We start from the raw sequence: 14785 nt of genomic DNA, 5'->3' as shown, positions 1-14785 counted from the left end.
CCAAACACATGATGAAGAGAGACAGCTACGTGCCTTGTTGAGAGTTAGGAAGAACCAAATGCTCTCTCTGGTTCCTGACGTTGTCTCTCTGAGCCAAACAAATTAACACTTTGTTGGGCTATATTGTCTAAAAATAAGTTTAGTTAGTCATAATCTTTTCTTGGGAGCAAAAGACATGCCTGGAACGCAAACATGGCTCTAAGCCAATCATGCAAAACCAAATCTCCAGTTCTTTGCGGATGTTGCTTGAATGAACCAGACAATAATGAACCGGGCCAGTTCAAGCCAGGAATGTAGAAACAATTGCCTTAATATAAACATGAAAACAAAGCCAATGAAAAGGGTACAAACTCCAAGCAAAATGTTGAGACTCCACATCATTCGTATTTCGTACCATTCATGACCAGAAGTGATGCCTCTAAGCTGCATAACACCTAACAGGTTGAGAAGCTCTGGCATAATCTAATGGAAGAATGTTAAAGGGCGCATAGATCTCAGTCTTGTCCTGAACATCTCTAGCGGCTGCAATAATATGAGCACACAAAATTCCTTGTTGTTCCCAACAGTAAACTTCAATAAAAATATTAAGATTATTCTCAGCCCCCAATTTCATCCTCTTCCATTTTAACTTAGCTTTAAATTTAAGAAGCTTTGATGAAGATCTTCCGAGATGATGATTATCTTTAGGTAACCTTGTGATGTTTCATTAAATGTGTCAGTCGCATACTCGCATATGCTCGGCTAGTGCTTGGATAAGTTGTTCCTTAACCTAGTTATCTCGGACCTACATGGTGCTCACTTAGTTGTGAGATCTTTAGATTGACTGAGATGCTATTAGACCTTGTGGTTATTTGAGTCGTCACAACTAGAACCTCTAATTTGGCTTGTAATCCAATGTAATGTCAAGTTATACCAGTTAGTCAAATCTCGATATTGTGGAAATTAACAATCCGAGACTAGTTTCAAGAGCCCTTTCCTTTTTGGTTGAACACATACAATTAGTCTTTTAATATGAACTTAACCTCTGCGGTTCTCCTAATTCCACTTGACCAGTTTGAATTTATAATATCGTGACGAACCTACAAATGCCCTAAGACATGCACGTATGGCTCATGAGTGTGTCATATATGTGCGACCCTCAATGCAGCCACTTCTTTGAATTATGTGCTTCATCCTAGGTTCCCCAACTGTTTGTGTTCTTTTAGTTTAATTTTTATCTTTTCTAAATTGGGGGGAAAAGAGAGTTACAGAAAATTTCTCATACTTCCCCCTCCTCGTAATAGTTAACGTTATAACATTTCATTAAATGTGTGGGCTGCATTCGCTCGACCAATGCTTGAATGATATATTTCTTAATCTAGTTATGAGTCATCTATGTAATGTTCACTTAAATGTTAGACATTTAGGCTACTTGAGATGATATTATAGGTGGTTTAGGGGTGTCTTCACCACCAGCGCGGGTAGTGGTGTGTTTGTGTGTCCTTTTACACTTAATTTATTGCTTATCCAAGAAAAAAACAGTCATGTCACTCATGTGGTATCAATATCATGCCTTGCCAAGAGGGAGGGCTTTACTAGTTGATTTACCTTTATTTAAGGCAATGTTTCGTGCCTAACACAAACAAAAACAGAACCCCGTTTCTTAACCAAAAAAATAAAGAAGCCATCCCCGAATCGTGCTTAAATTAAGCTTGAAGCAAGAAAATAAGTGATTGAAAGTAGAAGCAAACAAACAAACACGGTGGAGTAAAACGATTGGGTTGCAGTCCAAAACGATGAGGGTGCCTTCCTCCGCCAGCAAGCAATGTAAAAATGCTCAAATAGTAATACAACCAATATTTAATTATATATGGTCCACCTCAAAGAAATAGTTTTCATTGTTTGTTTATTAATTTTTTTTATTCATTTACGTGTACATGAACCAAATGGTGTTGGTTTAATTCATAAGAGGAGAATTTCTCCTTTGATATGAGATTGTCATTGTATTAGTGAGTGATATGTACGTATTTCTAAAAGCGATTTATAGTTTTGAAGGCATGCCCTGCCTTATGGTAGTGATCAAAGCTGAATTCATACAAACTTTTATAATTTAATAATGATTAAACTCATTTTACTATTTAGATACTTATACTTTGATTTTATGGACAAATTAATGCTTGATAACATGAACGGTAAGGAATTTAATTAATTTGAGGAAAAAATATATTTTAATTTGCAAGAAAAAAATCCTATTTTGTTTTATTTGTAGTCTTTAGAAATTTATATAAAAATGGTAAAATAAATATGTATTTTTACTGTTTAGATGAATATTTTAACTTTACAACTTTTTTTTGAACGTTGTTAATTTTACAACAATAAAAAAGAGTTTTTCCTTAAATAGCCATTCAACTTAATTAAATTATTCAAAACCCAAAGCAACATTCAGATACCTAAAGTAAATGTACCCAACAAAAGATACCTAAAGTAATAATGTGCCAAAAAGGGGCGGGGTTAGCAAGAAAATGATACCCAAGGTGCTAAAGTACTAAATGAAACAAAAGTGTTATTTACTCACATGGCTAGAGTGGGTAGCTCACATGGCGGGAGATGAAGGGCCATAGTTGGTTCGGATAATTAATAATTTATACTAATTTATTATAACAACTAACATTTACCTATAAAAAAATTATATTCTTATAAAAGTAAATGGATTCAATAAAAATAAAATTAAGAGAAAATAACAGAAAAGAAATTGAATAACAGAAAAAAAAAATGAAATTTTTTAAATTTTGTTGTTTATTTTTTAAGAGAAAAAAATGATAAAGTATCATATAAATTAACTTCCTTACCCTTGGAAAAAATAAAATAATGAGCGGGAAAGAAAGAATAAAATAATAAATTTGATTATATGTTCACATATATATTATATTAAAAGAATATGAAATGTATAATTTAACATCATCATAATTTCTTTTTGCTTAAACAGAAAAAATAAAACAATCACTTCTTTCTTTGTCTAAGTAATAAAAGTTATTTATTTATATTTCTATAAGTCCATCCTATAAGTACGTACTTTTTACTACAAACAATATTGTTTAACCAAATTTATAACATCACTTTTTAAGTATTTAATAGAGCCCATATATGCAGTGTAGTCCTCCGAATATTTTTTACATTATTTTTAATCTTCATTTTCTCATCCCCATTTTTACTGCTAATAATTCAAAGCAAGCACAGCAAAGCACCAGTTGGACTTCTTTTTCAGAGCAGCAGGCGATTTCATGTCCCCTAAGGCCTAAACCAAAGAATCAATTCAAATGGAAAACAACAAAGTCACTTCCCAAATTCACCTCTAGCTTGAAAAAGATAGAAACAGAAGACACTAGAAAGAAAGATGTATATAGATGATATAATAGAAAGAATATAGACATAAGAAGAAGAAGTGTGTAGAAATGGAATTGAAGAGAAAATGAGGATAGATATTAAAAATTAAAAGTATTAACTACAAAAATAAAAATAATTAGGATACTTAGACCCAACATCGATCCTCCTACAACTATTTTCTCTATAATTTTCTGCTGTCAATTTTTGGCCAGTGGTTTTTATATTAAGTGGTTCACATTGATTAATTAAAAGTTGTGTTGTCATTTTGTTGCTGTAGAGGTTGCAGAGCAGTAGATGATCCGAATTCATACTTAGACACAGTATATCTTGGTAATTATTTTTCCACCCTCTTATCTAGTTCTACTTTTCCCTACTGCGGAAACATCACACTTTCAAGTGCGTCAAACTAGATGAGAAGGAGGTGAGAATAACAATTACAATATATATATTCCATGTTTTTCTATCTCTCTCTTCTTATAATATCTTGTTGTATATCCTGACATATTCATTATTTATCTCTATTGTCTTCTATTATCAATGCAGGTGCATTTTTAGTTTAGTACTGATATCATGTATTTGAATCGAAAATATTTATATTCTGGTGAAGCTAGCTCTCTTCCCACCAAAACTTTCTTTATACACAGTATTTAAATTCAAAAAAAAAATTGCTTAAGAGAATTAAAGTATGTACACTTGAACCGACCACTCTTTGGTTCTCACTCAAGGTGTTTTCTGTTATTCAACATTTATCATAGCTTTTCTAAATAACAGTTTTAATACATTCATATTCACTTTCTTTTTTTTATCTAATTTTAACTCACTTTTCCATTTTATCTATCTCTTCTATTTCTACCACTTTGTTTATCATATCTCTAGTTTTTTTCCCCTTCTATCATTATTTGTCTTTTAAGGTGATTTAGATACCCGTTGAGTTACTATTTTAATCTCAATTCATAAGAAGAGTTTTGTTCACCTTCTATCTAAAAGTGAGGCTTATATATATATATATATATATATATATATATATATATATATATATATATATATACACACACTAACTTGCCTTTAAAAAAAACAACGATTATCCAAAATATCATTAAACTTCGGGTGAAATTAGGATTCTAATGTATTACTCCATCTGTTTTAAAATAACTGTATACTTTTAAGGTTGCAACGCATCTTAAAAAATGTAATTATTATAGTTAACTTTTTTTAACATTTTGTTTGTTTTTCTATTTTAACCTTTAAAATGTTTTTTTATCACTCTTCATTTATTCTTTTAATAAGGGTTCATAGAGGAAACCACCAATCATTGCTCTGTTGAAATTGTAAGTAGACATTTATTTTAATTTTTTTTTTCTTAAAATTGACAATTATATTAAAACAGATGAGATATTATTTTTAAGTTTAATTCTTAAAAAAACCTGCATTGTACTCTTATTCAAGCCACCATAATTAAGGACGGAGGTGTACTTTGGTTCCAAATAAAAGTGCAACCAAATATGCAAAGTGTCTCACTTAACATAACCCCTGCTTCATTTCGTCATCAAAAGTTTGATAAACAAAGGTTAGAGAAGCCACTTACCTTTTCCTCGTTTTCTTCGCCCATAACCGAACCCAACCAAAACCTCACCCTTCCCCATAAAATAAATCGCCCCCCATTTCCTTCATCCCAAAAGAAGAAAAAAATACCCCATGATGCTTCCTTTACCACTCATTCCTTTTAGTGCTTACATGTATCTTCTCGCGAGATAATCCTGTTCGAATTAAAAACATTTATATTACGGTAGAGTTAACTCTTTTAGTTGTTTTTCCATCTTCCGTGCAAGATAATTCCATTTGAATCAGAAACATTCATATCACAGTGAAGTTAGCTCACTCTCCGAGCTGTTTTTCCATCCTCCGTGTTAGATAATTTCATTCGAATCGAAAACATTCGTACTATAATAGAATTAACTTTTTGAGGTGTTTTTCCATTTCCACGACTCATACCCAAACCTTTACAAATTAAATATGTATCACTTAAACCCCTTGCTGACTTTACCACCCCTTATGATGTTAAAAAAAGCATCATCCTCATCATCATGTGCACTCAGTCACTCAGCAACGTCACCACCATTCTTCTCTCTCTCTCTCTCTTTTCTCTTCTCTTCATTCACTGTTACTGCTGAACTTAACCGTTTCTCAACCTCCCAATGGACCGTCGGCGACGCCGTACCTGGTGTTGCTCCTTCGCCGTGCCACCCTCCAGCCCGGACAACGCTTCCTTCACCAAACCACACCGCCACAAACCCGGCGACGCCCAATCCAAACCCACCTTCTCCGTCCCAACCTCCCCTCAGAGCTTCAAATCCAGCGGCTCCCGCATCGTCGGCCGGATCGACCCTCGCCGGATCTTATCCCCCGGCAGAGTCTCCCCCATCGAAGACGCCGCTGCCGTTCCAGACCCCTCTCCCGCTCGCGATTCCGTCACCCGATCTCGGAGCTTCCGCGCACCCCCCGTCGCACCGCCGACTCCGCCGCCGCCAGTTTCCGTGGAGGGGCTTGACGTGAGGATGAGCTTGAGAGGGAAAAATGGTGGGTGCTTGGTTCTGGAGCTGAACTCGGGGATTCTGTGCGCGAACTCGGAGCTTTTCGCGGGGTTGATTGCGGATTACAAGAAGGGGGTTTCTTCTTCGAGTGGTAGTAGTAAAATGTGTAGGATTGAGGTGCCTGAAGTTGACAATTTGGGAGTTTTCAGAGACACCATTGAGCTCATGTTTGAAGATGATCTTACCCGAAAGCTTCTCAACCTTGGTGTTTATCGATCCATTGATGTTTTGGAGGTTCCTAGTTTCTTCCCTTTTCCCTTTTTTAACAAAAACTTGTTCTAAATTTCTAATCAATTCAATTTCTTTGTACATTTTGTACTTAGGTGTTAATTAATGTTTCATTAGCTATTAATTTTTGTGTTTTACACTTTTTTGTTTCATTCTCTGTGCAAAAATAGTAACACTAAGCTTTTATATAATGCACTATGAGTCTATGACTTAGGGGTGAGCTGGGTTGTGAAATCAAGGTTATGGATCATATTTGTAGTATTTGGTTTATAGTTTATACTTTATATTCAGATGCAATGCTAGAAAAAGTTGTTTTAAAGTTTTATATAAGGCATGCTAGATGATTTTTTTCTTCCTTTTATATCCATGCATTAAAGTTATATTTCTGTGCTGTGTTTTCCATAATTTAGTTTTTGATTGAGCTAAGGGGTGTAGTGTGATCCATATAATCGACTTCACTTGGTGGGATAGGGCTTTTGTTGTTGTTGTTGTTGTGCTGAGTTTTTTATTTGATGGAAGAATCTGTTTTCAAGGGATCAAGATCAAAGAGTTGCATGAAGTTTAGGGAAACAAAATATACTATCTTACCTGGAAGGAAATATTTAGAGAAATGGAGCAACTCAGCAAGATATATAACGTGCAAGTTGCAATTAAACCTTTTGATGATTTTGGTGTGGAAGCAATTTTTTCTTTTCATTTTTTGTGTTGAGCCTGCACATTGGTGCCTCTTTTGTCTCTTACATGGTTGTCTTTTGTATCCCTAGGTGTCTGCAGGCATCATGTTCACCAAGGGTGTCTTGTCCTGTTTAAGATACCTTGAGGCTGTTCCTTGGACTGAGGAAGAAGAAGAAAAGTTGAGGAGCCTATTCACGAGGTTTAAGTTTGATGATGAAACAACAAGGGACATTCTAGGAAGGCTTCACTTGCACAATGCAGTAGATTCCGAGCCAAACATAGCCCGGGAACTTGTTACGTCTATCACCACTTGTGTGGATGCCAATGCAAGAAATGAACTTAAATCCCTAGTCAAGGGTCTTCTTTGCAAAAGCTCGGTATATGAGAAGAACCATCTTGACCTCAGCAAGGAAGATTTGTATTCTGTTTGCCATTCATGTCTGGGTTCACTGATCAGCCTCTTCGAGGAGGCGAATGATGCCATCCATCCCAAAAGGTTGACAAAGAAAGAGATGAAGAAACCGCTGATTGAGCGCGTCTCGAGACAGGTAGATAACATCAACTGGTTGTTGGAAATCATGCTTGATATGCAAATAGCTGAGGACTTTGTGGATATATGGGCAGATCAGCACCAACTTCTTCAAATCCATGATAAAGCATCCCCCATGGTTAGATATGAACTCAGCCGAGTGTCGGCAATTCTGTTTGTTGCCATGGCTACTAGAAAGTTACAATGCCGGTTGGAAGCTAGATCAGGGCTTCTCCAGGCATGGTTTAAACCTATGCTGTTGGACTTCGGTTGGTTGCAGAGATGCAGAAAAGGGCTTGATATAAAAGTGTTGCAAGAGGCAATGGGTCAGACACTTCTTACTCTACCTCTGAAGCAACAACACATGCTGTTCATGGAATGGTTTCGGCACTTCTCAAGCCATGGCACCGAGTGTCCAAATCTAAGCAAGGCTTTCCAAATTTGGTGGCGCAGATCGTTTTTAAGAGGCTCTGAGACGTGTGCCATTGAATCAAGGTAAAAAATAGCACTATTTATCATTTTTAGTGTTTGTGTACCGTGTAAAGAGTTGCAATTAGGTGATGGATTCTGAGCTGTGTACACTGAATAACGTGGTTTGATAGGTGATAAACTCCATAGGTTGTTGTATTGGCAGCTTCTTATGCCTAAATGGTAGTATCAAATTTTCTAGGGAATTTTTTCCTCTTTGTTTATTTCATTGTTTTATGTGCATCAATAGCTCAAAGCTAGTTTATATTTTTTTTAAGGAGTGCAATCCAATAATGAAAAGAGAATAAAATGAGTTAAGTAATTTTTTATGAACAGAAGAACTTTGATTGTAGAATGTTAGAGAAGAAGGAGATCATAAAATGTTGCAACAATAATTCTCATTAGGTGCCTGTCTTATTTTCGATGGGCATTCACAGGCTTTGTCAATCAATCAATTTTCCAACATTTTCTTGTCTTCAACTTCTGCTGTCTCCATCCTTTATTAATAGCATAAACTTATTGATTTGTATATAACTACTCACTTGTCGAACTATCAAAATCATTTCGACATTAACATCTCACGAATAAATTTTTGTTTTTGTTTTTGTTTTAGATCGCTGGATTGAGTTTTTTTTTTTTGAAAGACTGGATTGAGTTGAATTCAGAGTTTTGCAAGAAGATTTATTTGATTTACGAAAGTTTGCAAATCAAATAAACGAAAGTGTTTTATGCTCCTATATTTTACTTTTACTAACAGCTATAAAATTATCATAATTCTACGTTTTTTTTTTCAGAGTCCAGGACGAAATACATTTTTTCCAATTCATTCACTTATATAAAAATAACATTAATTTCATTTTATTTCTTTTCCTTTAAGAAATTATAAACGAAATGGCAAAGGTAATTGCAATTTTTTTTTTATTTCTTCACATCTTAGAAACTGAAAGTGATTTGCAAATTATACAGCATTTTTACCCAACATCAACTAAATAGAAATTACTCATGTGAGTAATTTTATCCAAACCCGACGGACCAATGATAATATGATATTCAACATAAGTGGATTTATCCATTCAAAAAAAAAACATAAGTGGATTTATAATTTTATAAAAAAATAAATTATTTATAAATAATTTCATTGGTCAATTAGACAATTTTTTTCAAATCAATGTATAGTTGCCTGAGCAGAAGATACAGGTAACCTAAGTTAAAAAAAAATGACAATTAAATTTTATTTATTTTAAAATTTCAGCAAAAAAATAATTTTATTTGAAGCTAATAATCAATCTCATAAAACATGAATTATGATTGAATTTTTTTCATTTATGAAGAAAAAGCAGCACCTCCACAGGAGGAGATACAAGATCAATAACCGCACATTGCAAATCTGCACCAATTTCTGCTAGACAATCAGCTAGTACATTTCCTTCCCGAGGGGCATGACAAATCTTGACCTCCCAGTTCCTTGAGAGAAGATGGATGTCCATCAACGCACTACCATATTGATGGAAATCATACCTGCCTTTTCCCATTGTGCTTACTAACTTCAGGCAATCCACACCACAAATCACCTTCCTCCAATTATTCCGCCAAAGAAACTTCAACCCCAACAACAAAACTTGCATCTCCGCGTAAAGAGGGTCACCATCAGCAGCTCCTGCAAAGAATCCACCAAGCCATGACCCGGTCAAATCTCGAACAAGGCCCCCCATACTCATACGTTGTTGAACGCTGCTATAAGCCCCATCCCCCATCAATGATACACACCCACTTGGGGGTGGTTTCCAACGTGCATTAGCCCGCATGACCTGAACCCTCAAAGCCTCACACCCAAGCCAACGACCATGATCAACCAAGTCATGCCTAATCTCCTCACAAGCGTAATGGACAGTCTAACAATTCTCACCAATCACCATTTCATTTCTCCACCTTCATTGCCTCCAAACAACCACTAGAAACGGCGCTGCATGTGTACCACGGAGCTGCATTTGAACCAAGTCTGAATTGACGTCGCGAAGAATCTCGGCCACGCTAGAGCACCAAAACAGAGCCACACTTCCCTAGCATATGAGTGTCTTTACTTTGATTTAAAAAGAAGTTAGAATTCCTTTTTTTCCATTTAAAAAAATCATTCTACTTAAACCCCAAAACATAGCTAACTAGTATTTAGCCCGTTTACCCGTGCGATGCACGGGGAATTTTCGTTTGAATTAAATACTAATTATTATGATTGAGTTTAGATGAATATTGATATATCTGGAATATTGCAATGATGTAGTTACTGATTGTAATTATTTTGATATTTTCTATCGATGTTTATACATCTCACCTTCCGTGTGGAGATTATATGGACAATTTTCAAATTTGTAATAGATACACCCTCTATATGAATGATATTATGCACAATATTGGATGTACATGGCAAGTAAAGTCACAAATAAATATAATATATGAAATAAAAGTTATTGGGCCAATTAGGTATGACTGGTAGGAGATTGTTTTTGGATAGAGATTGCAGAATTTACATTGGGCCAAAAAACAAAAAGGCCATCAAAGTAATGAAATGGATACAATTAATTTTTAGTCTTCAGGAGTGTTCAACAATGGGCAGTTTTGCTTTCTTGGAGGCATGGGCCGGTTTGGCTCGAGTGCCCTTGGGCTCCTTTTAATGACAATGAGACTTTGACCAAAAGAAAAAAAAAAGCCTCGAACGGTAGGGAGAGACTCATTAATACGCATAAAAGAAAGGAAATATTTTGTAACATCATAAGACTCAATCTTTTTTTTTGGTACAAATCAGCTTAAAGAAAAACAAAAGACAGAACACTAGCACCTCATAAATAAGGTGCCACGGTAGTCATCCGCAAGAAGAGGAACAGCAGCCAACGGAGGAGCATCCAAGCACCGCATCCGGCAATCCCCACGAGCACCCTCCTTAGCTAAGGCATCCGCAACCGAGTTGCCCTCACGGAGAATGTGCTCAAACTTAACCACCCAATGCTGATCAACCAGCCTCTGAATCAAGCAAACCACTGCAGCATATGCATGAAATTTCCCACAGCCATGCTCCAACAAAGACAAGGGACTCAATCTTTTAATGTAATTAATGTGGTGCAGAGACATGATTCATGCTCATAGGAACTAATCATTGAGAGTACACTCACTTTAGTGGAGTCAAATTTATAAACCAAAGACATAAACAAATTTCTAAGAGACTTATAGCATAAGAATGACATAACCAAATTTACCTCATTATCATAAAAGGATATCAGTGACATCAAAACCTTGTGTTTGCACTCAAAGCCTTTGGTAAAAATGAAATTGGTCAATTAACATTAAAAGAAATTAGTAATGTCTTAAATTCAATTAAAAGTTTGAACTTCAGTATTTTTTTTTGAAATAACTTCAGTATCTTAAATCTTATTTTACTATTAAGGTACCGTATTGCATAACCTCTCTTTATTATAAAGCAATGCAAATGCAAAATTTTCAGTGTTTTTCTTATAAAATAAAACCTTGTTAATAAAATAAGATGTATAAAAAGAAGAGGAAAACAAAATCCATCAAATGGAGAAAAATATATTAAAGAAAGAAACTAAACACTCATAAGAAAGTAGCATAATATCTTTTTAATTCAAATTTGTGATGCTCCAATCACCCAAGGTACATGTGGCGGGTAGACAGCGACAATCAGATTAAATTTATATCATAATTACATATTCTTTTAGAAATAGCAGACTATAGTGACACAAATAAGATATTAAGTGTACATCAAAGTCTCTTAATCCAAGCAAACTCCGGTTTTTTACATTAGATGATCTAGTAAAAGCTACACGGTCATCAATTACCATCAATTTGCTGTGAACATTGACTATTAGATTTGAAAGATCTAAACTAAAATTTCTATAACCATTTCAAGATCACTTAATAGCATGATAAAATAAGATGAGATACTGGCTTTATGCCATATGACTGCATCTCTTGAAGCCATATGACCATCCACGTAAAGACTACTATGAGATCTTAGACCATATAAAGAATTATAATCATTTGTCTTGGAACCAAGAATAGCTCCAAGATTGTGCAATATGAAGTGTTTGACTCTAAAAAAATTTCTATATAGCAAATGTGTTAATCCCCCCAGTTATAGAACCACCTTCACGCCTTTTTATTATTCACTATCACACTGTGTTATCATCACCACAATAAAAGATTTAGGTACACAAAAAATAGGAGCAGATTCATCAGGGACTATCCTTGTCCTGTCATTGAAGAGTATCTTGAATTCATGTGAGGTTGGCCAACCCCACTCCACCATTGGTCACCAAGACAAAATAGATAATTTTATAGACCTTTCCCTAAGCAATTTCACCCCGGTACTTCCTGATCATTGATTTCCGAATGATTGCTTCAATCTTCAATTTTTTGGCCCTGAACCAACAAATAACGAATTGCATAAATAAATAATACCAAAAGCTCAAATGAACAATTTTTCAGCAAATCAACAGAAAATTGAAGAACAGACTCCTAATGGAGTTAACTGCCCAAAATTCTCCACCATCAGATGAATATGGAGAAATTAGGAGAAAATCAATGAAGAGAAAGATGAGGTACAGAACTCAAACCCAAAGCCAATCAAAGGCAGATTTGGGGATGCCATTCGAAATAGAAATCAACCACCTAGGTATTTATTAAAAATGAGGTAGATAGATTTTGAAACCTTAGCGAATATTTCAAATAAACCTAAGACAAATTTGGGATATCCATTTCTTCAACGGGTCGGTGGTCTTTAGCAATGAAATTTCGTAGACTGGACCATTTAGGGTCCGAAAAGCCCGATCCAATCTGAAAGGGCTGGGGGGAAAAAACTCGCACCATAATAGTGCAATATAATGTAAATGAAAACTTGGTCTTAAGTGTTTGGTGGACAGTGGAAAACAGTGCAAACGGGAACTTGGCATTTGGGACTTGTAGATAGTGTAATTTCAATATGGTTAAACTTAAATCTATCCATCATTATTCCAAAGATGGAGATCTAGAAGAAACACCATGTGAATGACATATTTATGAAGTCTAGAAAATAACAACAATTTGAATTTGTAAACAAAACTAAACAACTCAATGGTTCAAGGAAAATCTGGTGGTAGCAGTACCCTTCTTTTGCTACATGTTCATATTACATATTAGATTCACATATCCTTTAGGCAATGCACCGATCATAACTTTAGGCAATATCTATAATCTATCATGAAAAGTGAGCTTTTTACCATCAAAATTGAAATCATATTTTGTGTGACCAGAATCTGAAAAGCAAGTACTTGAGCCAACCATGACTATTGGTGGCAATATTTGACAATTGGTACCCAAGCTCGACACTAATCAGTTCTAAAATTCAAAACTAAGCAACATTATCCCCCATTCCCAGTATGCTAAGGTTTACAAAAAAAATTGAATTGATTGTGGCATATTGTCAGCACTCAATGAACGATGAATTAATATTAAAAGGGTTAGCAATCTTACTTTATAGAAGAAATATGCTGCAATCAATCCAGTTTGTGCATTGTCAAGTACAGTGTATGTACTGCTGAGTAGTGCTCCTTGCAATGCCTGCAATATGAAATATAAGATATATTCGTAATGCGATTAGTGTTGGATAAAATGGAGCATAAATAGACATTTACTCATACAGTTTCATATGGCTATATAAAGAAGTAAGTTTCACCATTTTATCATGTATTTTTTTTATAAGACAAATTCATTAGATAGAAGTAAAAGGGCATTTCAATCTCAATACAAAGAAATAGAAAGGATACAAAGAGAAAGGTAAACTAAACATACATGCTAGCTAACTCCTAGCAAAGATAAAAAATCTTACAATGCTCTACCCCATCTCCCACCAGAACAAATTAGATCAATTCCAACCCAGCTTATGCAGATAGAACAATAGAAATTTTAGAGAAAGCCTTCTCCATATCTCACATACATAGCAATCAAGAAACCAAGTGGTCATTATTCACCTTGCCACCTTCCATAGTAGATTTCGTGACCAGAGTAATGCAAGAAGGCCCTTTATCCACCTACTATTTCACACAGTATCTTCTCAGCAGAGGAATTGAATAAAACTAATGCAACACTTTTATCATGTATACATTATATAATGAGAACCGGTTTTCACCTAATGTATAATAATGGATAATTGGAAATTATATGCATAGTTTGTCACATAAAAGAAATAGTATTACAAAGTGATTATTGTGTATATACAAATAAAGAGACTAATATACTTCTATCAATGACAAATAACAAACTATTTATTTTAGTGGCAACATAACTTAAGGCATCCAATCCAAACTGGGCTTTAATTTTTATCCCTTTTCTTTTTTACCCCGAAGTAAGTCTTCTTCATACCTCACAAAAACATACAAAAAAGTGAATACAGCTTACAGATACAATGAAAACATCTAAATAAGTATGAAATTTCAAGAAGTAATATTATTGAGTAGTGGCCCAAACCTAGCCAATTGCATATGACTCTCCATAAATCTCTTTCAGGAATGAGATTTCTGATAGAATTAATAGCAACAACCATCTCAGAAAACTCAGAAATAACAGATGCAACTGGAAGGGGATGTGAATTGTGGTGAAGTGAGGGTTGTGTGAACATTTATAGGCAAATGGATTTGAAGAAACATGCAAAGGAGAAGGTTCTCTAAACTCATACCCACTATAACTCTCCAGCTACAAAGTACAAACCTAACCCAACTTCAACTTCAAATCAGATTGGAGTGACAGATGCATAAAAAATCAAGGAACTGAAAATCACAATGACGTCGGAGAAGCCATGGAAAGGGGCCAAAGATCGCGAAGAGTAGATTTTGTGAACTGCCAGACGTAACCACAGCTGGAGCGGGTGAAATCTATCACAATCATA

At 35.0% G+C, this 14785-nt stretch overlaps 1 protein-coding gene and 1 long non-coding RNA gene across 2 annotated transcripts; one reads left to right on the top strand and one right to left on the bottom strand.

The window, feature by feature from the left end:
- Window positions 1–5424: 5424 nt before the first annotated feature.
- On the top strand, window positions 5425–8101 carry LOC130712855 (BTB/POZ domain-containing protein At2g13690). The gene is made up of 2 exons (XM_057562673.1): window positions 5425–6188; window positions 6947–8101. Exons 1-2 carry the CDS (start codon window positions 5559–5561, stop codon window positions 7883–7885), a joined length of 1569 nt encoding a protein of 522 aa, XP_057418656.1. The 5' UTR covers window positions 5425–5558; the 3' UTR covers window positions 7886–8101.
- A 3786-nt stretch (window positions 8102–11887) lies between these two features.
- LOC130712837 (uncharacterized) lies at window positions 11888–14361 on the bottom strand. The gene is made up of 2 exons (XR_009010900.1): window positions 13375–14361; window positions 11888–12285 (listed from the first exon to the last, which is right to left on the bottom strand). It is a non-coding gene; the product is annotated as an uncharacterized LOC130712837 (long non-coding RNA).
- Window positions 14362–14785: the final 424 nt, after the last annotated feature.

The sequence above is a fragment of the Lotus japonicus genome, chromosome 1, assembly GCF_012489685.1.
Source record: "Lotus japonicus ecotype B-129 chromosome 1, LjGifu_v1.2".
Taxonomy (NCBI): domain Eukaryota; kingdom Viridiplantae; phylum Streptophyta; class Magnoliopsida; order Fabales; family Fabaceae; genus Lotus; species Lotus japonicus.
Note: the sequence above shows the minus strand (reverse complement) of the source record. Positions and strands in the feature narration are given on the sequence as shown.